This window comes from Taeniopygia guttata, chromosome Z (genome assembly GCF_048771995.1).
Source record: "Taeniopygia guttata chromosome Z, bTaeGut7.mat, whole genome shotgun sequence".
Classification (NCBI taxonomy): domain Eukaryota; kingdom Metazoa; phylum Chordata; class Aves; order Passeriformes; family Estrildidae; genus Taeniopygia; species Taeniopygia guttata.
Genome location: NC_133063.1, coordinates 81,723,423 through 81,750,656, shown reverse-complemented (window position 1 = coordinate 81,750,656; position 27,234 = coordinate 81,723,423). Strand labels below are relative to the sequence as shown.

The following is a 27,234-nucleotide window of genomic DNA, read 5'->3' as shown; positions in this document are numbered from 1 at the left end:
ATGAACAGCTGGAGACGCGTTCCTCAGCAGTCCCGTCCCATTTGTGATTTGTACATAGCCCCTGGCCGCGATACCAGCAAACAGGCCGGGGGCTACAGGCAGGACAGCTGGTCCCCGCTGGGTCAGCTTTGCTTTAAATCCCCTCCCTTTGGGCTCCCGCGTTTCACACACCGAGCAGGGCGACGCGGAGTGCCACTGCGGAATGCAGATTTCCAGATTTCCATCAGAGCTGCTGCTGCTCATCACCTGGCCAGGCAGCAGTCAGTTGGCTTCCTGCAATTCCAGCCAGAAGGTTGTGCTGTTCGTGCAATTCTTCCACTTTTTCCAAATCAGAAGTAGTTTTTTGGGGTTCATTGGCCATCCAAATTCCAATGGTTGTCCAAATTCCATCTGCTTATGCCTGTCTGCATAGAGACAGTATAACGGGACAGAAAAGGAAGAATAAGAATAAAATAATTAGAATATGCAAAACAAGCGGTGCGCGATGGAGGAGCATCCCAGGGAATTTGTCCCCAGGCCTGTGGCATCCGCTGTGAGGACTGTTGGCTCCGGAACCGGGAACAGGGAACCGGAGAGCGGCACCGGAGAACGGCACCGGAGAGCGTGCTCGGCGGCAGAGCGGCACCGGGGCGGCCCCGGGGCGGTGCCGCAGCGCGGGGGGACGGGCGGAGCTGCCCGGGGCCGCCCCTTCCGCGCCGGCGGCGCGATGGAGGCCGGGGCGGCGGCGGGGACGGAGCCGGCGGGCGAGGCGGAGGCGGAGGCGGCAGAGGCGCTGCGGCTGCTGCGGATCGAGCCCTCGGCCGCGGGCGATGCCGGCGCGGGGCGGGCGGGCGGCGAGCCGGGACCGTGCTCGGTACGGGCGGCGGGGCCGGGGCGGCGGGGCCGTGCTCGGGGCCGGGGCGGCGGGGCCGTGCTCGGGGCCGGGGCGGCGGGGCCGTGCTCGGTGTGTGCGGCGGGGCCGTGCTCGGTGTGTGCGGCCGGGACCACGCTCGGTGCGGTGGGGCCAGGCTCGGTGCATGCGGCCGTGCTCGGACTCGGTGTGTGCGGTGGGACCACGCTCGGTGCGGGTGCGGAGCCGTGCTCGGGCTCGGTGCGGCGGGGCTGTGCTCGGTGTGTGCGTTGGAACCACGCTCGGTGTGTGCGGCGGGGCCGGGCCGTGCCCGGTGCGGCGGGGCCGTTCCCGGTTCGTGCGGCGGGGCCGTGCTCGGTGCGTGCGGCGGGGCCGGGCTGTGCTCGGTGTGTGCGGCGGGGCCGTTCCCGGTGCGTGCCGCACGCCCCCCCGGCCCCGCTGAGCCCGTGCCCGGTGTCCCCGCAGAGGAACGCGCTGCGGAAGCGGCGGCGCTGGCTGCGCGTTCTCGCCGCCCGGCGCGGGAAGCGGCGGCAGGAGCGGCAGCGCCGCCGGGCACGGCGGGCGGCGGCCCACGGGAACGGGGACGGCCCGGGAGCGGCGCTCGGCGGCGGCCCCGCCGGGCCCGGACCGCCGCCGCCCCGCCGCGGGAGGGTCCCGGCCGCGCTGGCCACGGAGCGGCTGCTGCGGGCGCGGGCGGCGGGGCCGCGGCTCTGCGTGGACCTCGGCGTGGGCGGCAGCATGACCGAGAAGGTGCGGGGGTCCCGGGGCTGCTCGGGGTCCCGGGGATTCTCGGGGGTCCCGGAGACTGCTCGGGGGTCCCGGGGGCTGCTCAGGGGTCCCGGGGACTGCTCGGGGGTCCCGGGGATGCTCGGGGGTCCCGGGGGCTGCTCAGGGGTCTCGAGGGTTGCTCGGGGGTCCCGGGGGTTGCTCGGGGGTCCCGGCGATGCTCGGGGGCCCCGGGGGCTGCTCAGGGGTCCCGGGGCTGCTCGGGGGTCTCGAGGGTTGCTCGGGGGTCCCGGGGGCTGCTCGGGGGTCCTGGACAGGCTGCGCTTCGCGTGTGCCTGTCCCTGCTCCGTGTGTGCCCGTCCCTGCTCTGTGTGTCTTTCCCTGCTCTACCTGTGTCCATCCCTGCTGTACCTGTGCCTTTCCCTGCTGTACCTGTGTCCATCCCTGCTGTACCTGTGCCTTTCCCCGCTGTACCTGTGCCCGTCCCCGCTGTACCTGTGCCCGTCCCTGCTGTACCTGTGCCCATCCCTGCTGTACCTGTGCCTGTCCCTGCTGTACCTGTGCCCATCCCTGCTGTACCTGTGCCTTTCCCTGCTGTACCTGTGTCCGTCCCCGCTGTACCTGTGCTGTCCCTGCTGTACCTGTGCTGTCCCTGCTGTACCTGTGCCCGTCCCCGCTGCGGGCGAGCAGTGGGAGCTCGGCAGAAGCCGCCCTGAGCCTCCAGCTCGCTGTGCCCCAGCCCGGCAGGGCCGCAGCCGCGGGCTCGGGTCACGGTGGTGCTCTGTCCCAAGGAGAGCGGCCGCCTGGCCTCGCAGATCCGCCGGCTGTACGGGGCGAACCGCCGTGCCGCCCGGCCCTTCTGGCTGTGCCTGACGGAGTTCGCGGCCGGGACGCCGATCTACGAGCAGTGCTTCCGCATGAACGACGGCTTCGCTGGGTACCTGGTGAGGGGCTGGCCGGGGCGGGAGAGCCCACCCTGTGCTCTGTGTCCTGCCCAGAACCACTCAGCATCGCTGCTCTGCCTTCCGCAGAGCCCCCGGGAGCTTGTGCTGAGGGGAGAGTTTGGTGGGGTTTTTAGGTGTGTTGTCAGTGCCTAGAACAGAAACAGTGCCCAAGTGAAAAACAAAAGCCCCAGGTCACTGGAGATCTGCAGGGTCTACAAGGCCTTGAGCAGTTTGTATGCCCAAAGCAACAGTGTCAGTCCCGGGATTTCTCTGTGCCTGGGAGGGGGCTTTGCTCTGGCAGATGTACCTAAGGCTAACGGGCTGCTTCACTCTGCCTTGTGTTTTCGAGATGGATACAACTCCAGAGAGTTACCTGGACCTGTTTCCTTTGGAGGCCATTGTTTATCTCACTCCTGACTCTGAGAACGGTAAGTGTTTCACGTGCTTCAGGAAAGGGAGAGCCAGGGCAAAGGGCTGACTTTTAGAAATGTCTCTCTGAGGCCATTCTATGCTTCATGCAAATCCTCACATGGGCTGTCTCACAGTGCATGAGACAGGCTGTGTGCTCAGATCTGGTGCTCAATCTGTGCTGCTGGACCTGTGTGTCCCAGGCTGCAGCCCCAGGGGTGAGGAGGCTCTGCCCAGTGCTGTCCTTGGGAGGGGGACTGGATCAGCTGGTGAGACCCCAGCAGTGTGAAAGTCCTTGTTCCCCGAGCCCAGCAGCTGAAGGAGAGGTCTGAATGCGTGAAGTTGAGTTTTCAAGGTTGTTTATTTCTCCTTATCTAAACATTCTCTCTCTGACCTGCCAAGCTCTGCCTAGCAAGAAGGCCACGGCCATCTGCCCCCAAGCCCTGGGCGGCTCCCACCTTAACTACATGTGTATGTTTATAATTTCTTCACCAATTCCCATCACCTATGTTAGACTGTGAATCTCTACCTTAAACCAATAGAAAAGTGTCACCATCACACCAAGACATGGAGGACAACAAGAAGAAGAAGAAAGCCAGGGCATGGCCAAATCCCTCCATCTTGTACCCCCTTGAACCCCATTCTAAAAATCCCAAAATTCCACTTTTCTACCCTGTGTTAGTTCAAATATCACACTACTAAAATCCTTGTGGCTTGTAATTCCTCATACAGAGTTGGCAGTTTTTTCCACAGGCTAAAATCGAAGCCACAGGTGTTTTTGACTTCGTGCCAGGGTCTCTGAGCTCCCTGCCAGGGCAGCCAGAGGGGTGTGCTGGGCTCCAGGAGAGCGCTGTCCTGCAGGGTTGGCTGCTGCGTGGTGTGACCCAGTGCATGTCCTCTTTCTAGTCCTGGAAGACATCGACCCGAGCAAGGTGTACGTGCTGGGAGGGCTGGTGGACGAAAGCATTCACAAGGTGCGTGGTGCTGCCCCGGAGCGGACAATCCCACTGCTGTGGCGCCTCCACCATCCCTTTTTCCTCGAACTCTGCCTGGGCCCTGCAGCGGGGCGGCTGCACTGTGCGGGTGCCAGAGCCCCAGGACAGGTTTTGTCTCCTGTCCCTGCAGCAGCTGACCCTGCGCAGGGCACGGGAGCAGGGCCTGCAGACAGCCCGGCTCCCCATCCGCGAGTTCATGGTGAGAGCCCCCAACTGCAGGAACTACCACTCCGAGACGCTGGCCATCAACCAGGGTGAGGTCCCGCGGGGCTCTGGTGTGGTCCGAGGCCGGCTGGGGTCCCCTGCTCCCCGGGGAGCTGTGCACGAGGCCGGGGACATGGCTGGAGGGGTGCTGGGGGCTGCTGTGGGACAGCCCACAGCGGGGTGGGACTCCATCTCATCCGAGATGACAATGGCATCTTGGCCATCAATGGCCACCCCAGCCAGGTCTGAGAACCACAGCGAGGGTGTTGGTGTCCCGCACCCCACGGGCTGGCACTCCTGGGCACAGCAGAGGAGGTGCTGCTGCTCCTTCACCTCTGCCAGGAGAATGCCTCTGTGTTTGTGACTGCAGAGGGCTCATGGCCCAGGCCAGCTCCTCCAGGTTTTCACCCCTGGCGTGAGGATTGTGTTGCCCCTACATGGACACAAGGCAGAGGGAGTGGCTGGGGGCTCTGTGTGCCCGGGGGCTGGGGTCTGCCTGCCTGGGAGTGACAGTGGGGCCACAGCAGGTGTGGCTCACTACAGGGGGACACTGGCGGGTGGCACACGCCAGCCAACGCAGTGACGGGGGCACCTCGCTTTAGTTGACAGCCACTGCTTTGCCCAGGGCTCCCTAAAGGCCTCCAAAATACCTGTCTGCCCCAGCTGAGCTGCCTGAAGCAGCAACTCATAAGGTGTTAGGTGCGGACGTTCTCTGGGTCGGGTGTCACCACCTCCCTCGTGTTTGTGGGCATGGGCAGCTGCTGGCAGCGTTGTCACGGCACGTGTGTCACTCAACACCTCTGTGCTCTGACAGTCTTTGATGTCCTGGCCACCTACTACGAGACACAGAGCTGGCCAGCAGCGCTGAGGGCTGGAGTTTCTTCTGGAAAAGGCTACGTGCTACCGGACCCAGCGGAACAGGCAGAGACAGCCCAGCGCGCCACTGCTGCCCAAGGAAACGCTTTATTGTGCGCTGAGGAGCTGCAGGAAGCACCAGCGTGACTGTGCACGGCAGACAGCCGTTCCCAGCAGCGCGAGGAGCTCGCTGGAGCAACGCCTTCTACCTCAGGAATGCGGTGCTGGACATCGCCGTGCCCCTGCGCGGGAAAGAAAAGCCTGGCGGAGCCTGGGATCCGTGAAAACTGACAGGAATTCAGTTGTGCCTCTGCAGCTGTTTGTCTGTGACTCCGGCACCTACACTTGTTCTGAGGTGGGGAGGAGACCTTTAAGGTGTTTTCTTCATTTTATGGAAACAGAGAGTAAGGTGAAGTTGGGATTGCAAAGCTTGTGGGCAGGGAAACGCCCTTCCTCGGGCCAGGACAGTGCTGCTCCTGCAGGAGAACGCGGGACACGAGCAGCTCCAGGGCATGTCCCCGCAGCACAAACCCACTGAATACTCGGTGAGTTGCTGAAGCCTTTGGCTAGTTGTATGCATCTAATATAAAATAAAAGGTTTAGATCCCCATTGTGTCCCTACAGTTACTGAGGAGGGGTACCTGGTCACACCTGACACGCACAGGTCCCTGACCCCCGTGTCCCTGCTGGGAGGTACCTGGGCTGGGCTGTGCCCGCGCAGAGCGGTGCCGCAGCCACAGCCGCAGCAGGACGGGTGTTGGGTGCAGCTGAGCCCATCCCTTACCTCAGCCACTGCTGCCAAAGAGCCCTGGAACCTCATGGCCAGTGGCAGCAGGACCTGAAGGTCGTCTGAGGTAAGTCCGGTTATGTGTTTTCATTCCTCTCTCACAGAACCCTTCCACAGCCCTGGGGCCGTCTGGGTGGTGTGACAGGGGTGTGCAGGAGCAGGTGGGGGTTTAACCCAGCTGTCGTGGTTTAACCCAAACCAGGGCTTAACCTGAGGTTAAGCCACGACAGGGGCTGGCCAGTGCCTGCTGCTGTGCCCCGGGGCTCTTGGCAAGCTGGACGTGCAGATTATCCCCTTCAGCGAGTGTCCCAGAGCCAGGGCACAGCCTGTCCCCACGGTGCCTGGGGAGAGGAGCTGCCACCATTGGGGCCCACCCGTGCCCTGGCTGCCCCAGCAGCCCCCCACAGCTCCCCGGGGCAGGCAGCCACCCCCGACGTGCCCGGGCTGGGGCTCAGCAGCGCAGGACGGGCTCTGCCCTCGCTGCCCTTCCTCGGCAGGCACACCAGGTGGGCAGGAGCTGGCAGGTAGGTCACACCAGCACGGCTGGCATGACCCTCGCTGGCTGAGGAGAAGCAGCTGAATGTGGAATCACTGTGTTCCCTTGGAATCACTGTGTTCCCTTGGAATCACTGTGTGCCCTCGGCCACGAGGGTGGAGAAAGCCACCTGGGGTCCTTCACATTCGGCCAGGGTGGGTTTGAAGTGCCTTTAGTCCCCCTGGAGAGCAGGGTGAGTGACAGGCAGGCTGAGGGGCTCACGCTCTTCCCCGAGGGTGGCAGAGGCAGCTGAGAGAACACGGTGAGACCACCACCTGCACGGCCCATGGAGGCAGGGCCGAGCCCTGCAGGACACACACCAGAGTGCTCCAAGAGCACCCGGGGCATGGCTGCCAACACGGCACGTCCTGCCCTGGCCGTCCTGGGGGAGAGCCTGAGGGGACGGAGGGCACACATCTCTGTCCCCGTCAGTGCCCTGGTGTGCCCCACGCCGCCCGTCACGGCCACGGGGACGCCCTGAACTGCTGCAGCAGGCAGAAGATGGCAGCAGCCAGGGCCGTGTGCTGGCGGGCCAGGAGCTCGGCGCCCAGCTCAGGGCAGACCTGCCCGTGGAGCTGCTGGTGCAGAGCCCGCACCAGCTGCTGGTAGGTGCCCACCACGTCCCCCAGCGCGGCGCCCAGCTCCCGCTGCCGCTGCCTGCAGCGCCGGCAGTGTGTCACCTGGAAGCAGGCCACTGCCAGCTGCACCAGGCGGTCGAACGTCGCTCTCAGAGCACGCTGCACCTCTGTCAGAGGCTGCTCCGCGCTCCGCAGTGCCTGGCAGCTGGACAGCAGGTCCTGTGAAGCCCAGCCCAGGGCACCCTTGCTCTCCACACCCTGCTCTGCACACTGGTCGTGCAGGTGGGTTGCCTGGTTCCCACAGAGCCTCCCTACAACCTGCTGGAGCTCGGCGGTGTAGGCCAGGAAGCGGGAGAAGTCCGCAGGGCTCAGCCAGGCCTGGTGCTTCAGCTGCCCCAGCACTCGGAGCGGGGGGTCCTGCCCTGCCGCGCCCCCGGCCACGGGGGCTGGGAAGCCTCTCCCGGGGCTCCGGGGAAGGCTGGAGCTGCTGGACGGAGGGGTGGTGAGGGGCCCTGGGGACCGGGGCGGGCTGGCTTCCCGCTCGCCCGGGCTGCGGGGCTGGGGGAAGCAGCTGATGTAGGGCAGGCGGCAGCCGCAGCCGTGCAGCTCGCCTGGTGCTGGGGAGGGCCCGGCTGGGACCACGGGCACAGGGCTCTGCTCACCCTCCTCGGGGCCGGGACACAGGAATGGGTGTCTCGCAGCCCCGCGGTCTCCTGCTCCTTCCCCCAGGGGAACAGGGACCGAGGGGATGGAGAGCGCTGCAGACTGGGCCGGGCAGGACTCCCTCCCCAGCCCTGCCGCCTGCTCTCCGGGAAGAGAAGCCCGTGCAGGCTGCAGCTCCTGCTGAGCCGCATTTCCTGCACCTCCCGGCTGCCCTGCGCCCTGCCCCGAGCTGCCCAACAGCTCCTCGCCAGAGCCTGCTGCAGCAGGGGACGTTGGCATTGTCCTGCCACCAGCATCAGCCCCCCTGCGCCCGCTGGTCACCAGACTGGCCAGGGGCTCCAGTGGGTCATCCACCCTGTCCTGCAGGCGGTGTGACACCGGGGTGGGTGACTCTGGGCTGGGTGACTCTGGGCTGGGTGACACCGGGGTGGGTGGCACTGGGCTGGGTGACACCGGGGTGGGTGACACCGGGGTGGGTGACACAGGGGTGGGTGACACCGGGGTGGGTGACACTGGGATGGGTGACACTGGGATGGGTGACACAGAGCTGGGTGACACTGGGCTGGGTGACACAGGGGTGGGTGACACTGGGCTGTGTGACTCTGGGCTGGGTGACACATGGCTGGGTGACACAGGGCTGGGTGGCACTGGGCTGTGTGACTCTGGGCTGGGTGACACAGGGGCTGCCCTCACCCCGAACGAGAGCCAAGAGAGGCGGGTGAGGACCCCCGAGGCGCTGCTGCCGTCTGCCAGGAGCTGGGCTGTGTCCGGGAACCCCACGTGCCCTTGGTGCACCTTCTGCAGGGCCTCCCCACTGGCCCAGGACACGGCCCTCTCGCAGCTGCTGCTGGCACAGCACTGACCATTGGCAGGGCACTGACCATCGGCAGGGCACTGACCATCGGCAGGGCACTGACCATTGGCAGAGCACTGACCATCAGCACAGCCCGGACTATCAGCAGGGCACTGACCATGGCCACTGCACTGACCATCGGCAGGGCACTGACCATCAGCAGGGCACTGACCATCAGCAGGGCACTGACCACAGCCACTGCACTGACCATCAGCAGGGCACTGACCACGGCCACTGCACTGACCATCAGCACGGCCCTGACCATCAGCCTTGCTCTCCTGACAGGGAGCCAGGGAAGGCTCCACGCTCTCAGGGAGCAGCCCTCGGTCCTGGGCCAGCTCCCGGGGAGGGGCCATGCTGGGGCCAGGGGTTGGTGGCAGCAGCAGGAGTTCCTCAGAGGGGCAGACAACAGCAGAGGGCACAAGGCTGGCCTCGTGCTGGGTGGCCACCAGCTCAGCCCCATCCTCCTGTGGCCCCTGGGTGTGCCAGCCTGCCGTGGGCACACGGCTCTCCTCGCTCAGACACCCTGGATCTGTGTGCCCTGGGGAGCCTTCCCGGGCAGCTCCGCTCGGAGCTCGGGGAAGGGGCTCTAGGGACAGCAAAGGGGCGTGCTGCGGCTGGGGGCTGCTGTCCTCCTCCCCACACTGCTCAGCAAGATGGTGAAGGTCCCAAACGGAGGAAGCCAGCCATTCCATCACCGACTTTGTCTCCGTGGTGTCAGGCTGTGTGTCCAGCAGGTCAGGGCAGGGGTCCGTGCCAGCGGCGTCCCCCTGGGTGCCCGCAGGAATCCACATCTCCGTGTCCTTCCCTGTGTCCTCTGTCGAGGGCTGAGTGGGCGGCCAGGAGCAGCAGCGCTGTGGAGAGCCCAGGAGAGCTGCAGGGAAACTGACCTGTGAGGTGTAATCAGTTTTCAGGAAAGACCTTCTCTTCCTCAGGCTCCTGGTGTAGGTCAGCTCCTTCTCCTGCCCCTGCCTCTCCCTCGTCGATGGCTTCTCCCCCAGGCTGTAGCACCTCAGCCTCTTTGGGATGCAGGAGGAGCTCTCTGTGCCCTCCCAGCATGCGGTATCATAGCCTGATGGCAAGAAGAACATGGAAATCAGGAAGTAATCCCGGGCAGCAGAATACCCTCATGCCTACACAGTGGGCCGAAAAGCTCCTGGCACAGGACTTGGAATCACAGGCATAAAAGTGCAGCAGCAATGCCTGGTTCCCAGGGCAGAAGGAAATGGTCTCTTGTGATCAAGAACCTATGTGGAGTGGGATGTGAAGAGAAAGGCAGAGCCTGGCTACAAGGACTGAAGGCCAGGGCTGGTGATGAGGGGGCAGCGTCACCTGAAGGCAGGTGTGGCTGTAATTCCCCAGTTAAATCTGGGGACAGCAGCAGCACTACAAGAGCACTGCCCACAGCCGTAGGCATATCACCACAAGAAACACGGCCGGAGGTTCCCAGCTGGAATTTAGATGGTAACAATTTCCACAGTGACAGTTTTTCCCCTGAACACAATACAGTGACTGTGCATTACTATAGAAGCCAAAACTGTTCTAATGGCATGAATTAAATTCTTAAGAGACTCTGTTAATACTGAAAGAGCTGATTACTCCAGGAACAAGAATACTCCCATTTCTGAGGACATACAATGGCCAGGGAGCTGCCCAGCCCTGGGAATCCCTGATGCAGCTGTGAAACCAGCCTCTGACCTGAGCATGATCTTTGTCCTTGGGGTTCATGTAACAGCGTTTTACAGGTTTGGGCTCTCCTTAGCTGAGAGGATGAGAGCAGAGATCCCAGAATGCCACCCCTCTGATCACTGAGTTTTGCCAGCGCTTGCAGGTGATAACAAATCCCCGCACTGTCACTGTCAGGGTGCTGAGGAGTGGCCTGCAGCGAACGGGGACTCAAAGGTCCTTCAAAAGGCCTGAGAGGCTCCTAAGCGCTGTACGGGGAGCCCCGGGAGCACCGAGGGCAGCGGAGCAGCACCCCAGCCCGGCAGCCCCGCCGCGGCTTTACCTGCCCGCGCCTCCGGAGGGCTGAGCCTGTCCGCGGCATCGTAGAACTCCTCCTCGGAGCTGGAGTCGCCGAAGCCCGGCGGCGGCCGCAGGACGAGCTCGCTGTCCCCGGAGCTGCGGCCCAAGGGGGCTGTGCCGCGTTCCGGGCTGGGGCAGCCCGGCTCGGACAGCCCCGCGGGCCCGGCCCCGGCCCCGGCCCCGGCCCCGGGGCTGCTCCCGGCGGAGCCGCTCGGCCCCGGCAGGGCCGGCCCGCGGGGCTGGAGCCGCTCCGGCCCGCAGGGAGAGCGCCCTTCCAGCCCCGCTTCCTCCAGCGCATCCACGGAGTCGCTGGAGCCGCTGGTCTGGAAGCCGCGGCTGTCGGTGTTGGCCGAGTCGGACGCCTCGGACGCGCTGTCGGTGGCGGTGTCGCCGCCGCCCGCCCGGGGCTCGCCCGGCCCCTCCGCGCCGCCGCCGGCCGAGCAGGAGTCCGGGCCCCAGGAGTCCTCGGAGTCGCTGCAGGCTCGCGATTCGTACCCTGCGGTTCGAACGGAGCTGTCAGCCCGCGCTGCGGGCGGAGAGGGGCTCGGGGTTTCGGGCTCCGGGCTCGGGGCTCGGGGTTCGGGCTCGGGGCTCGGGGCTCGGGGCTCGGGGTTCGGGGCTCGGGACTCAGAGCTCGGAGCTCGGGGCTCGTGGCTCGGGGCTCAGAGCTCGGGGCTCGGGGCTCGGCTCGGGGCTCGGGGCTCGGGGCTCGGGTTCGGGGCTCGGAGCTCGGGGCTCGGGGCTCCGGACTCGGGGCTCGGCGTTCAGGGCTCGGGGCTCCGAGCTCGGGGCTCGGGGCTCGGGGCTCGGAGCTCGGGGCTCGGGGCTCCGGACTCGGGGCTCGGCGTTCAGGGCTCGGGGCTCCGAGCTCGGGGCTCGGGGCTCGGGGCTCGGGGCTCGGGGCTCGGCTCGGGGCTCGGGGCTCGGGGCTCGGGGCTCGGGGCTCGGGGCTCGGCTAGGGGCTCGGGGCTCGGGGCTCCGGGCTCAGCTCGGGGATCGGGGCTCGGGGCTCGGGGCTCCGGGCTCGGGGCTCAGCTCGGGGCTCGGGGCTCGGGGCTCGGGGCTCAGCTCGGGGCTCGGGGCTCGGGGCTCCGGGCTCAGCTCGGGGATCGGGGCTCGGGGCTCCGGGCTCGGGGCTCGGCTCGGGGCTCCGGGCTCGGCGCTCGGCTCGGGGCTCGGGGCTCAGCTCGGGGCTCGGGGCTCCGGGCTCGGAGCTCGGGGCTCGGGGCTCGGGGCTCGGGGCTCGGCTCGGGGCTCGGGGCTCGGCTCGGGGCTCGGGGCTCAGGGCTCGGGGCTCCGGGTTCGGGGCTCGGGCTTGGGGCTCGGGGCTCGGGGCCCGGGGCTCGGCCCGACCCTGCCCGCTGGCCCCGGCTCAGCCCTCCCAGCAAGGCAGGCCGCAGATCAGCTCCCGGAGCTGCCGAGCAGCTGCCAGCCAGCCCCGAGCCCCGAGCCCCGGCCCCACAAGCCACAGAATCTTGCCGCCACCAGTTTGCTGGAAAAACCCTCAAAGACCAAGTCCAGCCTTAATCAGACCCAGCTGCCACCACACAGCCCCTCTGCTGCTCCCTCTTGATGCTGCCCCCAGCAGCTGGGTCATCCACCCACTTCCTCCCCATCCTTTGTCAAAAAAAGCTGGTTTTTAAACCTTCTTCAGCTGAGACACGGTGCAGTTGCTGGTTTTTCTCTCCCCAGGTAAATACGGAGGCGTTTGCGTCCACGAAGAGTCTGTAGTAGCCAGCAATGAGGCAGACGAGGTCCTTTGCACTGTTTGACTCCAGCAGCAGAGTAAGCACCTTTTTTTTTGGTTTGTTTTATTTTTCGGAGGTGTGGGGGAGAAAAGAGTAAAAAAGATTAGAATAAACAAATCTTGTTTGTACTGTAGTCAGCAGGAACAGGCTGCATGAGGACAGGCACCCCCTCTCTCATACTTCCCTCGGTCTGATTTGCAGGAGGCACAAAGAAGAGTAATTTCTTTTTCTCACCTCTTGTGCCTTTGCTGCATCTCACTGATGGAGGAAGAATCCCTTTTCCCCAGCAGGAAGAACCACTTCTCTCTAGCAATTTGTTTGGTCCTTCCCACGAGCTTTCCCTCCCAAGTCTACTCAAAGCCTTTTACCCTGGTGACACCGCCAGCCTCTGAGAAGAGGACGGTGCAGGTGACTGCCCTGTCCCACACAGGTGCTCACCTTCAGGTCCTGCAGGTAGATCTTGACAGTGCTCACTCGCTCGGACTCCTCGCTGAGCTCCACCCTGCTGATGCTGGGGAACTCGGCCAGGCTGGTGACGATGTTCAGCTTGCTGTTGATGATCTGGCTGACGCCGTGCCTGGCGCCCACCAGCAGTGCCACGTACGACTCCCTGTCCTGCAGCTGTGGGGGCACAGGTTGAACCTCTGATGCAGCTGGGCAGCGCCCCTTGGCCCCCCGAGCTCCTGGGGATCCCAGCACTGCCTGTCCTTGCTGCTGGGCTGCCAAGCAGCCTGCTCCCTGCTCTCTCCCCTGCACAGGGACCAGCAGCACCTGGCAGACCCGGGGTGTGGCTGGCAGCAGGTGGTCACTGTCAGCAGTGTCACTTGGCAGCCCAGGCTGTCCCCACATGGACCCAGCGGGACCTGCTGCAGGGTAGAAACTTCACAAAGACATTTCTGGGCTTGGAAGATATGTCAGGGCTTTTTGTTAGGGTGAGACACTGAAGAAAAAGTGAATTAACAGACATATAATCTGGCAGACATTGTTCAACTGGCATGTAGGTGTAAACTTTAGCATTACTGTGACACGTGGTGAGGTCTTGCTCTGGTACAGGCCCAGCAGCATTGCTCTGATCCCTGTGGGACACAGCTCAGCACAGACACAGCTGGGCACAGGCAGAAAAATCAACAACCCAGGAAACCTCTTGTAAAAAGGGAAGAGGTCTTTTCTACAGTGAGGTTTAAGGGTTTCCAGTATTTTTTTCAAGAGTTTGAAGCCTGCCCAGATTTCTCAAGTGCTTTATACCACACAAATGGTAGGCAGGGTTTATCTGAAAAGCAAGAGCCCAACTAGAAAACACACACATATAGCTGTTCTGTGGGCTGGTCTGTGCTGTGGACACTTCAGTGGAATTATGCTGAGTTTCTCCAGCACAGCCCCTTACCAACATCTACCAGGACATCCCGGCACAGGGAGAAGCAGTGTGGCCAGCAGGAGAGTGTGCCCAAAGCCATTACATAACAAAGAGCTCGTACCATCATGGTGGCATTGAAGATCTTCCCGCTGTACATCTTCAGCTCCCCCAGGATCTGCAGGTAGCTCAGGCGCACCTGGACTGCTGTCAGCGCGTGCTTCGTTGGCAAGAGAGGAAACACAGTTGGGAAAGGGGCTGCAGGCAGCTGCAGCACGGAGACAGCCTGTGCTGCAGGGCTGCAGCGTGGCCAGGCAGCCCCTGGGCCATCCCACATGGCCGCTGAGTGCAGGAGATCAGGGAGCGTGGGCACAGTGTGGGCACAGTGTGGGCAGAGAGCAGCCCCAGGGACACGCGGGGACAAGGACACCCGGACCGGGGCTACCTTCTGCCGAGGGTCCAGCAGCACCTGGTTCCGCTTCAGGTGGTAGCTGATGGCTTTCTTGATGTCCTTCCCTCTCATGTTCCGAAGCAAGGTGGGCGAGATGAAGTTCTCGATTCCCCAGTCCCTCCTGGCAGAGAGAGGGAAGGGAGCACGGGGGGCCCAGCCACGCTGACCCCACAGCGCAGCACAGGGCAGGGCAGAGGAGGGCAGAGCCCTGGGGCTGTGACCCGCCCAGGGGCCTCACTGGCCCAAACCCACTGCTACCCACACCTGCCACCGGGCTGGGCAATGTGCACTGTGGTGCAGAATGGCCGTTTTCACGTGGCTTCACAGGAGGCAATTCACAACCGTCATGAGCAGGACAGTCCCCAGCTCCCCTCACCATCCACAGGATGGAGAGCCCGTCCTTGCATGCACCTTGCTTTGGTGACAGGATTGTGACGTTTCAGCACGATCAGTTTCCTGGACTCAAAGCGTGGGCCAGGTGTGCTGCTGGAGAGCATTACACACCTGTGAGGTGAGAGCAGTGCAGCTGCCTCACCCTCACTCCCTGCACACAGCTGGGCACATCTGGCTGCACGGGAGGCACCCAGTGCCTGGTAATTAACAATGAGCTCGTCAGCGCTGCCTAGAGCAGGGGCTTCTCTGGGGCAGGTGCAGCCCCGGAGCACCAGCGTGCAGCAGGGCACACCTGCTCCTTCTGAAAGCATTTTCTGGTCATTTCCCCACAGATCCCAGTACGTCACAGGATCCACCACTGCCCAAGGCAGGTATTTCTGGCATGCCTCTGGTGGGCGCAGAGGTGTACTGGCTGTGCCAAGTTGATGGTTACACCCTCTCTCCAGGCAGTGCAACCAATACTGCCAGGAGCAGCTTGGGTAACCACCACTGTGTGGGAAGAGCTGCAGTTTCACGTCCCTGGCCCTGTGAGAGACCCTCCTGTGCCTCGGGACACAGCCAGGAGCTCACTCTGTGTCTCAGGCAGGCCAGTGGGCTGAGCACAGGGCAGCCCACGAGGCCACCCTGCCCTGAAGGAGCAGCACAGCTGAAGGGCTGCGGTCCCCTCTGGCCTCCTGTGCAGGGCACACACAGGGCAGGCAGCGAGCTGATGCCTCTTTTGCGGCTCTCCTGCTTTCCACAGCGGAGCACAGAGATCTGTGCCTTACTCGATGTATTTCAGGGACACCTTCTGCGGCTGGGCACACGCGTAGATCCTCTCCTGGATGTGCAGGGCAGCCAGGCGTAACGCCACGCTGCACTTCATCTCCACAGCAAACCTTTCCTGGAGCACGTCGCTGCAGCTCTGGGGCAAACACAGCACAGTTAGGCCAGCAGGAGCACAGCACCAAACTGCCAACATGACACCACGCAGCCAGGTGGGGATATCAGCAGCCAAGCATAGGAGCTGATGTAAGAATTTAAGGCAAATCTAATTAAAATGCCCTGAGTTTAAGTGCTCTGCATTTCCATACAGCTGAGCCAGTCTGAGGCACGCTCTGGTTTAAAGCAAAAATGGGAATGGGGTGAGAAGGGATTCCCAGGCACGAAATGCCCCGGTGTCACCTGCAGGTACAGATATTCAAAGGCCACTGGGTCTTCCTGCAGGAGGTCCAAGGGGTCCCTGGGGACAAAGCACACTCTGAAGAGGCAGCGGTAGTCATGAGAGTCTCTCTTCTGGACCACCTGCAACAGAGAGAGCGCATCACACCACAAGCCCTCCCTGCAGGAGTGCACGGTGAGCCTTTGCTCTGCAAACCACAGCAATTGTTTACTGCCACTGGCAGGGGGATGGTGCAGATTGTCCTCAACAAACACAAGGAGACTTTGCCAGTGCTTGCAATTTCATCTCTGAGTCTTCATCTGCTTTTTTCTTCTCCCTGCAGTAGCCCAGAAGCCCTTTGACAGCAACACTTTATTTAGATACCCACTGATCCCACACTTGCAGTGTGACCAGGGCAGAGGCTCTGGGGCTGTGTGATAACAGCAGGGGAAGGGGCAGTCACAAGACACAGCAGCCCTAAACAGACCCCTGAATCATCGCTGTAATGTCAATACAATGTCAAGACTGAGTTATCCATCAGCATATTTTATTCTGGGCAGATCCTGCCCAGCGGAAATCCTCTGACCCATGTGCTCAGTGCTGTGACAGCTCCAGCACTGAGGGACTTGAATGTCGGAATCTGTGGGTATTGGTGATTCCAAGATTGTAGAAAGTCTCTGTCTGTCAGCCCCACTGCCAAAGCAGAAGCCATAATTCGTCTGTGCTGTTTTCAAGGTTGTTTATTCTGTTTATCTCTAACATGTTCTGCTGCCCTGCCGCAGCTCTGTCCTGCAGGGCAGCGTGTGGGGCTCTGCCCTCAGTGGGATGGTACAAACATTAAATACCACAAACTACCTGTGCTGGATTTACAATAACGGGCCAATATCTGTCACCTACGTTGGACAGTGTGTCCCCAGCCTGAACCAACAGAAAAATGCCAACAGCACAGTGAAACATGGAGGGCATGAAGAAGGAGAAAAAGGACAAGGCACACCCAATTTCCTCCATCTTGTCCCCCCTAAACCCCAAATCTAGAAATCTAAAATTTTGCTTTTGCACCCGTGTCACACTTAATTATTACTCTTATCAAACACTCAAAGCTTGTAATTCACCCTGTAAGATTGAAAACTCTTTTCCATGGACAGAGATCACAGACAGTGTCTCTCGGGGCTCTGTCCAGGGGGGTTCCTGACCCCTGCCAGGGTCCCAGACCTGCCAGGGCAGCCACAGGGAAGCCCTGGATTCCCACACTTGAAGTGATGATCCTTGTGTGTGCTTCCCATTCAGGGTATCCTGTGGCTCCATGGACCCTCTGCAGTGGGCTGCCAGCCACAAACCCACCAGCACAGAGCTCCTGCCGACAGACCTGCCTGGCTGCGGGGGCAGCAGGACCCCAGGGCTGCTCCCAGGACACAAGGCATGACTCGGAATTCAGCCCAAGCCGCCCCTGCCCTTGGGGCACTCGCCCTGAGTGCTCTGGCTGACAGGTGGCACAGAGGATGTCACCCACAGCTGCTCTGCAGGCCACGCCAGCCCGCGGGGACCGCTGCGTGTGGCACTCGGGATGCTCCCAGGGAAGGGGTGTGAAGTGGATGGCATCACCGGGGCCAAGCCCAGCTCGCCCCTCTGCTGAGCCCTGCAGCGCTGGGCTCCCTCTGCCCGTGCAGCCCCTCTCCTGGGGCAGTGCCCCTCTCCCCAGCCGTGGGGCTCTGCTCACCTGTGCAATGAGCTCCTCCTCGTGCAGCAGGTGCACCTTGGCCAGGTTGTACTGCTCCTCCAGCACCAGCGCGAAGTGGGCGATGCTGCGGATGGACAGCTTCTCCTGCAGCGTCAGCACGATGTCCTGGCAGGGCACAGGGGTCACTCAGAGCTCAGCTGTGGCACCAGCACTGCTGCAGGGTGTCACCGCGTGGCCACAGCCTGCAGAACTGCGGAGGCACGGACAGACACACCCCAGCAGGTGGAGGACAAGGTGGGCAAGCTGAAAACCCCAAGGGGTCACAGGTATCAAACCCATCTCCTGGAGCTGCCTGTCCCGAGCTGCCTCACACTCAGAGTTGTGCAGTTTTCAGCTGGGAGGTGTTGAGCACTTTCTGTCAGCCCTGACCCAAGTGTTTGTCTGTTATTCCAGCTTTCTGGAACTCTGCAACATTTTGGATCCCTGGAAGTGTCCGAGGCCAGGCTGGACAGGACTTGAAGCAAGTGAGAGGTTGGAACTGGATGGTCTCTAAGGTCCCTTCCAACCCAAATCAGTCTGTGATTCTGTGATTTGTGAAAAAACTAAAAAGAACTTGTCAAGAACACTTCTCTCCAACAAACAAGATTTTGAGACCGTAATTGTAAAAATCTTACCACATGTGACTGAAAGTGGTGTTTCACTTTGTAATAGAGAATTCTGTCAACATTCTAACTGTTATTGAAGTAACAAGGTTTACTTTTGGCGATACCACCTCAGGCTTGGCTGAGCACAAATTGAAACAGAAGCCCTCGGGCTCAGTCAAGCCTTTTGAGGCAAGCATAAATGTTTGACTCACCCCAGTTTTAAGCCAGGATGTCTCAAGACACAGAGGAATTTCTGGATACACCTAACTTGGGAAGCATATTACTCATTTAGATGTTTCTGGAGGGCAATTGTGAGGGCTGCTCTCAGAAACTGGGAAAAGTTGTTCCATGTCAGAGCTGAGCAACTCAAGTCAAAGACAAAGAGCTAATCCAGCCTTTAGAAATTAAACCCTTGGGGACAGGCATTCAAATATCTCTTTACAAGTCTCCTTTCCTTTCCACCTCCTTGCTTTCTTTTACTATTTTATTTTTCTAGACCCTGCAAGTCAAAAGACTTGCAGACACTTACTTGCCTGAGAGACCACAATGGTTTTGTGAAGCTTGAATGAGCTAGACAAAGTCCTCCTTTTCTGAGGGAAGTTTTCACTGCATGACAAATGCAGTCTCTTTGTGTTTCCCTTTAATATTCTTTCAGCCTGGTAGCCCCAGAACGTCTGTCCATTGTGACTCCCTCCCACAGCATCTGCACTGCTGCAGGACACCAGCTGTCCTTCAAGTAATTTGTGACCTCCAGCCACTGGCCGTGGCCAAATCTTACAGAGTCCAACATAAACACTGAGCAGCTGCAGCGATCAGGCCAGACAAACTGGAGGTGTGCAAGCACAGCAGGCATGGGGAGGGCTGGATCCACGGCTCTGCAGGGCTGCACTGTGTTTTCAGGGGGGTGGTCTGAGGGAGGATCACCCTTTGTTCAGGAGGATCATTCCCTCGTGTGCTGCTCTTTCACCCGAGGGGCGGAATCAGTGCTCAGTCTCCAGAGGGGAACACCCTGACCAGTGCAGAAGTGAGGCTGGAGCTCAGAACAGCCAGCACAGCCAGCAGAGCTGGTCAGTGCAGAGGGGGCTGCAAGGGCCCTGCCTGCCCCTTCGCTGACGGGTTGGGCTGGGGTGGTGGGAACAGCCTGCCCAGCTTCCTTACCTTCACGGTGGTGCTCCTCTCAAACCTGAAAGCCTTGGTCTGTCCGTTCTCCAGGTACACCTTGAGGACATTGGGCATGAACAGGAGGGAGCTCCCCTGCAGAACAGGAGCAGCAGCTGGACCCTCGGGCACCAGCCTGCGGGCACCAGCTGCTCTGCCTGGCACTGCACGGCCTGGCATCCCAGAAAATCCTCCTCTCCCCCTTGGCAGCCCTCTTCCATGGCACCAAGGCTCACTCCTGATTGTGTTTCTGGCACAGAGCAGCACAAGGACAGCACAACAAGTGCTTTACCGTAACTCTCGGGGCAGTGCAGCGGCTGCAGCCTGGCAGCACCGTCCCGGTGCCCCCGGCACAGCAGGATCCGGCAGCACTGAAAGCAGAAAGCCATCCTCCCTGCTCATCCCCAACAGCCAGTGGGGCCTCCAGAAACGGCCCTTCCCTCACCGAGCAGCACGTGTCCCCACGCTGACACCAGCCCCCGGTGCTGCCAGCGCCACAGAGCCTGGCAAACACACCCTGCTGCTTCCTGAGAGCCCTGCCCTCAGATCTGCAACCTGGCACCTCCCAGGCAGGAGGAGATGCCACCACGGCATCCTGAGACAGATCCCAAACACATGCCACAAGATGAGGACACCCTCAGTGAGAACATCTCTGTTGGCTGCTTCCAGAAGGGTCTGGGCACTTGGCCTCTGCCCTCCTGGGCAGCCTGAGCCCCTTTCAGCCCTCCTGCAGGGAATGCCTGCACCTTCCTTCCCAGTTTCACCATCGCTCCCCTGGTTGCTCAGGGCTGAGCAGGGTCACTCCTGCACTTTGGAGCTCCTCTCAGCATGTCCTTGTCATGCTCTTGGACCAGCACGCTGCTCCCACCACTTAAAGGGTTCACCCACTTGTCAAGAGAGCCCCAGGGTTAAGAATGGTGTTTCTGAGATGGTCTCTCCTGGGCTTAATTTGCTGTGCCTCACGTTACAAACCTCACATCCCTCTAGACAGAGAGCCCACGCCCCCTGGAAGAGCTGCCAGAGCAAACACAAACCAGCTCTGAATCCTGCCTTGTTCCTCTCGTATCCATTCTTGGGGCTCAAGCTGCCTGCAGCCACCACTGAGGAAAACAGGAGAACGCTGCTGCTCTTTTTTCTGGCCCGACTTTGGGGCTCTTTGACTTGCCAAACACATCACGTCCCTGGTGAGACGTGTCTCCACCAGCTCCAGGACAGTGACACCGTTTCCCGTCTCCCCTCAGCGCCCCTGGCACAGTGACCTTGTGCAGTGGCCCTGCACAGCCAGCACACAGCGGGACTTAACACCTGCATGGATTATCACCACTCTCCTGGTCAGATCCAACCACCCAGGCAGAGCACAGGGAGGTTTCTCTGTCGCTGTGAAGGCTGTCAGAAAGTGCCACGAGCACTGAAAGCTTCAGCAGCCGTATCAGACTAAACCTCCCCAAACTAGCCTTCCTCCATATCTCAACGCCTTCTTCAAAGCAATACTATTCCTGTGTTCTGGCTCCATCATCCACAGCCTCAACGGCGAACGAGACATCCAAAAAACAGGAGGATTACAACAAATGCTACCAAAACCACCTCCTGCCTCACTATTGGAAACCTCGCCCTAATGGGAACACCTTTCCTAGCAGGATTCTATTCAAAAGACCAAATCACGAAAGCTTAAACACATCCTACCTAAACACCTGAGCCCTCGTCCTAACCCTGCTAGCCACATCCGTGCCCTCCCGTGCTGCCGGGGCAGGGCTGGCTCCCGGCTCAGAGCTGCTGAAATCACTGCCCCGCGTCCCCGGGGGCCTGTCCCCGGCGGGCCGCTCAGGATGTGGAATACATCATCGGTCTGCAGCAGCGGGGGCCGGACAGCAGCGGGGCTCATTAACAATTGATGCTCGCAGCCGGCAGGGTCGGGTTTCACTGCAGAGCGCAGCGCTGGGATCCTTCCCGTCGCCGCAAGGATCACTTAGCCGCGCTCCATTAGGACGACAAGAGCAGTACATTTACTGAAACTGGAGGCTCTACAGTTTTCAGGGCCATAATACCCATTTTGGCTGCCTTCGTGCGTCAGCCCACGGAAAGGAGAGCAGCCCGAAAGCACTCAGGGCTGCCGTGCTGCATAGTGCTTTTCCAGAAAGATATCATAAATATGCAACACATTTATTTACTCTTCCTTTGTGCTAATACTTCACTGTTCAAAACAGGTTGCATATCCAGGTGGCAAAAAGGGAATCTAACACCAGTGGGACCCCAACACCCAAATTAATTTCTCCTGCCTTTGTGCTGTCATTAAATGAATGGCAATGTAAACCCCGTGTCCCTGCTCTGCGCTTGCAGAGGTTTGATCAGCTCAGCACAACTCCGGCAGAGGTTTTAGGGGGGCTCAGGGTGCAGCATTCCCTGCGCGGCTGCCTCCTTTAGAGTCACACCGGGTCCCTTCCAGACCCACCGGGACCCACCCGGGTCCGGGACTGGCACAGAGCCGGGAGCTCCGGGCGGTGGCAGCGTGCCCAGCCTGCAGCTCCGGGACCAGCCGGAGAAAAGCAGGCTCTGCCGGAGATTTCGGGTCTGCCTGTCCCGTTCGGCAGCCCCTGCCCGGCGAGCGGGGTGTTTGTCACATCTCCCGGAGCAGGAGCGCCCTGCTGTCCCCCGAGAGCCGGGGAGGGCAGGGACCAGCCCCGGCACACCTGGAAAAGCGTGGCAGGAAGGGAAGGATCCCAGGCTCCGTCTGGAGGCACAGCCGACCCTGCCCTGCCCTGCAGGGAGGAGGAGGAGCAGGGTCCCCACGCGCAATCACGCGTGGTGACACCCGCGGCACCTCCGGCTGCGCCTCTGCCCGTGTGCAGGGGAAAGGGAGCAAACCCTGCCCTGGGAGGGCTCTGAGCAGCGCCAGGGGAGCAGCAGACAGACAGGAAGGGAAAAGGAAAAGGGGCCAGTGCGTGATTTGTCACTACCACAGAGCAGAAAGGCTCGGTCACACCTGGACAACGAGCAGCACTAATGAGCAGGGAGGCAGAAAGGGGCACTTTGACCACAGGGGTTTTTCGTTCTGAAAGACACAAGGAAAGGTCGACAGAGCAAATGACTCTCACTGACCCCAGTGGGCTTAGAAAATTACACAGGAGCAGGAGATGCTCAGGAGCTGTTCTCACTCTGGGGAGGACACAAGTGTTGCCAGCCGTGCCACAGGGAGCCCAGCACGGGCAGCCCCGTGGGCACCCAGCTCAGCTGGCAGCAGCTGCAGGAGCCCCTGATGGGCTCGCAGCACCCACAGCGCTGTGAGCCAGCCCACCCACAGAGCCAGGCTCAGCTGTGCAGGGCTGGGAGAGCAGGCACAGCTAACAGCAAAGCAGCGGCACAGCCCTGAGCAGCGGCCGTGCCCGGGAGGGGACAGAGAGCAGCCACAGCTAACAGCACAGCAGCGGCACAGCCCTGAGCAGCGGCCGTGCCCAGGAGGGGACAGCAGCTCCTCCCGCAGCGCCTTACCCAGGCACACGAATCAGCCTCTCCTCTCCTCTCTGAGGCAGGATTTGCCCGCCCGCACTTCAGCACGGGTGGATTCCACCTCGGGAGAGGACAGCTGCCCCCGCATGCCCCAGGAATGGTTTCGGGTCTGACGGGAGCGGGGCAGGAGCGGTGCGGGCGGTGTTTTCCATTAGTCCGGGTAACCACAGCAAAGACAAGCCCCTGCAGGTGCCAGCGCTCCCTCCCTGCCCCGCCAGCGGCCGGGGCAGGCGGGCACGGCGAGCCCCGGTCCGACCCCGCGCCCGGAGAGCCCCGCGACCCCGTCCGTGCCGCCGCCCTGACCTGCGAGTGCCCGTTCAGCAGCACCTCCTCCGCGAACCGCACTTTGACGGGGTTTGTCTTCAGCCTCGCCCTCTTCTCCTCGGTCAGGAACGACGACTTGGGGCCACCCTGCAAGGACAGCGGAGCTGGGTCGGGGCAGCGCCCGGGGCGGGCAGGGGTGCAGCTCACCGCCCGTGCCGGGGCCGCTCCTCCCGGTGCTCGCACCCACGAGGAGGGGAGTTCTGGGCAGCCCCTCGCCCCCAGCCCTGCACAGCCCCTCGGACCGCCCGGGCAGCGGCTGGAGCCAGCCCTGGCTGCCCAGCGAGCGGACACACGAGCGTGCCATGTGCCACGCCGGCAGTGTCACCGCACCGGAGCCAGCTGTGTGCCCAGCTGTGTCCCCGCACCCCGGGGCTGCCCTGGGGCTGCTCCTCAGCCAGCGCAGGCTGCCAGCCTGGCGTGCCGGACAGAGCCGTGCCCGCAGGCAGCGCTCCCGCCCTGCTGGGCTGCCCAGAGCTGCCCACGGTCACCAGGGCACTGCTGCCACACGGCCTTGCTGCCACCCCGTGTCGCGTGTCCTGGTCTGCCACAGCCCCACCCCGCCCTGGGGACACAGACTGGGGTTTGGGAGGAGCCCCCAGGCACCTCTGGACGTCCCCGAGCCCTCCAGGGTGCGCGGAGCAGAGTCTGTCCCCGCAGCCCGTGCCACCGCCCCGGCCCCGCACCCGCGGCTGCGAGGAGCCCCTGCCCACCCAAGGGTGCGGGTGACAGCAGAGGATGCTCCGGGCACCCCGGTGGCTCGGAGCAGCCCCTCAGGGCTCCCACGCCAGCCCAGCCACCCCTGCCCCGTGCCCGGCGTGCCGAGGGAGGGCCACTTACGGCCGTGCAGCGCAGGACCGTCAGGAGCAGCTCGTCACCGGCGTCCCTGCGGAGGGACACGCGGTCAGCCCGGCTGCCACCCGCAGCCCTGCGCCCGGGACACGCGTGGGGACACACCTGATGAGGCTGGCCGCCCGCTCCACCGACAGCCCGTCCACCTTGCTGGAGTTGATCATCAGCAGCTGGTCACCCGGCTGCAGCTTGCCGTCGGCCGTGCTGCCTGCGGACCGGCGCGGCGTCAGCCCGCACCGCACCGGGACAACCCGCTGGAAAACCCGCAGGAAAAACCCGCCGGCATCGCGAAGGCCGCCCGGTAACCCGGCACTGCCGGGTCCGCACTGAGTGGTGTCCCCAGGCGCCACTCGGCAGGTGCTGCCCTTCCCCTGCATCACACCCGGCCGGCAAAACAAGAGGGGTGGAAGCACACCGGGTGCTGACACCGTGGTGCTCCCTGCCTGTGTCCTTGCCCCCCACCCCAGCCTCCCTCTGCCCCATGGAAAGCCCCCCAGGATCTGCCTGTGCCCTTGTCACAGCCCACCACAATGGGAACCAACATGGGCCATGTAGCCTGGGCCCCCACCAGCAAAGGACAGGTTTTTTTGTGCCTCAGCTTCAGTAAAATGTTGATTCTCTCTGATCAGGAGAAGACAGAAGCACAGCAGAAAGAAACCCACTTCGTACTCCCCGCAGCTCTCGGGTAATTTCACCGTGTTTCACATGGGAAGGGGCATGAAGAGGAGTGGGGCTGACAGAGGGAACCTGCCCTGGACAGAGCTCCAGCCAGCCCCCAAACACAGGGCTGCCCACTCACACCAACAGGTGAAAACCACGCGGGTTTGTGCACCCATCAAAAGCATAAAATATGAATAAGAAATAGAATCACCGTTTTTGAGTTACACCCATCCCTTCTACAGCTACAGCTAGAGGAGCTGATCTGCTTGATCTCAGCACTGCCTGCACCCAGCAGCACACCCCTGTGTCACAGGGCCAGGCTCTGTTCAGATCACCGTGACCACAACAGAGTAACATTAAATTCTCTGAGATAAGATTAAATTCTTCCTCTGCATTTCAGATGAAACAGCAGGAAGAGCTTTGCTTTGAGCAGCTCTCTGCATCATGAGGTGAGCAGTGAGTGAGCCCAGGCGAAGCGCCCGTGGGGAGCTGACAGCGGTCCCACGGGGCTGTGGGACCCGGGACTGTCCTACACAGGCACACCCAGGCTGTGCTCGGGCTCACGGCCCACAGAGGCGCCCAGGAACCACAGCCCCTGCAGCAGCCCATCCCCGGAGCCCGCGGGCAGCCACACCTGCGGTGACCGAGGCGATGGTCAGCGGGAGCCCCGGGCAGATCTCGAAGCCGTAGTGCTGCAGCACGAGGTCCTTGTACACCGTGACGGTCACTTTGGCCCGGCTGGGGGGCTGCGCCGCGCCGTCCCCGGCGCTGTCCATCGCTGCCACGCTGCCCCTGCGGACAGAGCAGCCGTCAAACAGTGTGTCCAGAGGTGTGCACTGCACTCAGGCTGTGCTCTTCCCCATTCCCTGGGCCCTGTGACTCTGATCAGATAAGCCTGCTCCCCTCCTTCCTGCCCTTATGGGGTTGGTGCAGAGCCAAGAAGCTGTCCCTGTCCAGAGCCTGGATAAGCCCATGACCCTTCCTGTTCGCCCTCTTTCCCCCTCTCTTCCCCCCGGACCTCATGGAATAAAGAAGCAAGACAACCACATCGGGGGTGAGAACCTCTTTTGAATTTATGCCCATCTCCTGATGTTCCTCCCCTCAAGGCCTCGTATCTCTGGGCTAGCCTGATAATTTAGGGGCTGAGAGGAGAGTAGCTTCACAAAGGACCCACGCTGTTCCCTGCTGCCGAGGGGCTCCCCGAGGCCGGCACCTCCCCGGCTCTGCAGCCAGCAGCAACCCCTGGGCTCTGCAGGGAGCTGGGGACATCAGGCTGGCGTGACCACAGCTCCCCAGGCACCCCAGCCCGCTGGCCACACGGGAGGAGAGGCCCGGGGTGCCCCAGCACCCGCCAGGACCTCCACCCAAGGGAGCAGCAGCACCTTCACCCAGCGAGGCTCTCAGCTCCTGCTAGATCCACGCCAGCCCTTCAATGTCCACCCTGTGTCCACTCTACGTCCACTCTCAGACCTCAGGGAAGGAAAGCAGCCGTGGACCAGGATCCCTGGTAATGCAACCTAGTCCTGCCCAAAAATGTGGGCCCACAAAGAGGAGCCTGGTCCCACCTTCAGGAAGAGCAAGTATCACATGGAGCAGTCCTGCATTTCTTCTTCCCAAAGTAAAAGTGCTTCCCCACAGCAGAGCAAGGCAGGAACATCTGTCCCTGGGAGCCAAGGGGTGGCTTGCAAACACTGCTGCTGTTGTTTTGCTGTGTGCATATTTCCCAAGAAGAACAGGAGCACCGGGCAGGACCTGCAGGTGTGCCAGCCCCGCTCTCTGGGCACAGCCCTCTGCTGTCTCTGACCAGAGGTGACCTAGGTGTGCCCTCCACAGAAACCCCACTCACCTGGCTGCGCTGTCCCGAGAGCGATGAAGCCATTTTGCTACCATTTGCTCTATTCTACATGTTTTTCGTGTATGGATTAAGCTAGTCTCCAAATCTCCCATTTACCTGGAAGTGACAGAAATCACAGGAAAACAGAATGACGGTGCCTGAGGAATTCTTCTGGACAGCTCTGGGAGTTACCAGCACTAACTCACAACCCATTAGTAACACGAAGAAATCGGCTGGCACCTGGTGAAGGGCAGAGCTCTGACAGAGGGGGACACCAGCTGTGACACTCACAGAACCCCCCTGCCCACCCAGCCTCCCCTGCTTGGTGCTTTTGGTCAGCCGTGTCTCGGTGACGCTGCGCTACCCTTCCACAGCAGACAGTGAGCTCTGCATTCCTTTCCCGTGGATTTCATGGCTCCGTGGGCTCCTCTGGGAGGTGCAGAGGCTGGCTGAGCTTCCCACCCCCAAAGTGAGCCTGCCAGACCACGATCCTCAGTCAGACAGGGAATTGGTTTGACCCTGTAGCTGCAGACCCCAGCAGGAGCCCTGCGAGGCACCTGCAGCCCTGCACCACTGCCAACCCTCTGAGCTCTGGGAAGGACTGTGGGAGACAGAACCTGGCACAAAACCAAACAAATTGTGCCTGTATCTGCCAGAAGTCATGAGGAGTGTCAGGCCTTTGTGTTTCAGACCCCAAACTGTTGTATCCACCTTTCACTGGGTGCCTTCTGACCAGCCCAGGAGTCCCGCGCGTCCTGACCTCCTCCCTGGTGTCTTCTGCTGTGCCTGGAGGTTCTGTGCCTCAGGGACGCGCTCTGTCATGCTGGGACACAGCTGCTGCTCCGTGGCAGAGGTGGTGCTGCAACAGAAAGAGCAGCAGGTCAGCCTGTGACCAGCAGAGACGGATGGAAACTCCTACAAGCCACGAAACGTTTTGTCTCAGCAAAAACCAGACCTGTTCCACTCAGCCCCTTCCCAGGCCTTGGCACTCGCCCAGCTCACACTTTCTAACCAAGAAGGGAGGGCAGGACCCACGTGTGCTGGTGAGCTCCTCGCAGGGAGCCACTCCAGCCTGC

General features: G+C 61.9%; 2 protein-coding genes and 1 long non-coding RNA gene across 3 annotated transcripts; 2 read left to right on the top strand and 1 right to left on the bottom strand.

Moving 5' to 3' along the window:
• Positions 1-590: 590 nt before the first annotated feature.
• On the top strand, positions 591-5,592 carry TRMT10B (tRNA methyltransferase 10B). Its single transcript, XM_072922204.1, has 7 exons — positions 591-853; positions 1,316-1,600; positions 2,368-2,520; positions 2,870-2,948; positions 3,835-3,902; positions 4,054-4,177; positions 4,942-5,592. Exons 1-7 carry the CDS (start codon positions 707-709, stop codon positions 5,127-5,129), a joined length of 1,044 nt encoding a protein of 347 aa, XP_072778305.1. The 5' UTR covers positions 591-706; the 3' UTR covers positions 5,130-5,592.
• On the bottom strand, positions 5,072-26,849 carry FRMPD1 (FERM and PDZ domain containing 1). The gene is made up of 16 exons (XM_072922205.1): positions 26,171-26,849; positions 24,959-25,116; positions 23,770-23,872; positions 23,653-23,698; positions 22,795-22,902; positions 18,988-19,083; positions 17,225-17,350; positions 15,531-15,650; positions 15,134-15,270; positions 13,968-14,094; positions 13,647-13,742; positions 12,610-12,792; positions 12,069-12,216; positions 10,407-10,919; positions 8,219-9,470; positions 5,072-7,921 (listed from the first exon to the last, which is right to left on the bottom strand). The coding sequence occupies exons 1-16, from the start codon at positions 26,269-26,271 to the stop codon at positions 6,763-6,765; spliced, it is 4,473 nt and encodes a 1,490-aa protein (XP_072778306.1). The 5' UTR covers positions 26,272-26,849; the 3' UTR covers positions 5,072-6,762.
• LOC121468128 (uncharacterized) lies at positions 14,562-17,951 on the top strand. The gene is made up of 3 exons (XR_012052960.1): positions 14,562-15,702; positions 17,252-17,479; positions 17,639-17,951. It is a non-coding gene; the product is annotated as an uncharacterized lncRNA (long non-coding RNA).
• Positions 26,850-27,234: the final 385 nt, after the last annotated feature.

Bases quoted from the DNA above. Each gene is read 5' to 3' on its own strand.
- TRMT10B (XM_072922204.1), top strand. From the start codon at position 707: ATGGAGGCCGGGGCGGCGGCGGGGACGGAGCCGGCGGGCGAGGCGGAG. The intron at 1,601-2,367 runs GTGCGGGGGTCC...CTCTGTCCCAAG, and splicing joins GCGGCAGCATGACCGAGAAG to GAGAGCGGCCGCCTGGCCTC. The intron at 2,949-3,834 runs GTAAGTGTTTCA...TCCTCTTTCTAG, and splicing joins CACTCCTGACTCTGAGAACG to TCCTGGAAGACATCGACCCG.
- FRMPD1 (XM_072922205.1), bottom strand. From the start codon at position 26,271: ATGGGAGATTTGGAGACTAGCTTAATCCATACACGAAAAACATGTAGA. The intron at 15,271-15,530 runs GTGACACCGGGG...TGTTTGCCCCAG, and splicing joins TTGAATATCTGTACCTGCAG to AGCTGCAGCGACGTGCTCCA. The intron at 12,793-13,646 runs GTACGAGCTCTT...GTGCCCCCACAG, and splicing joins TCTTCAATGCCACCATGATG to CTGCAGGACAGGGAGTCGTA.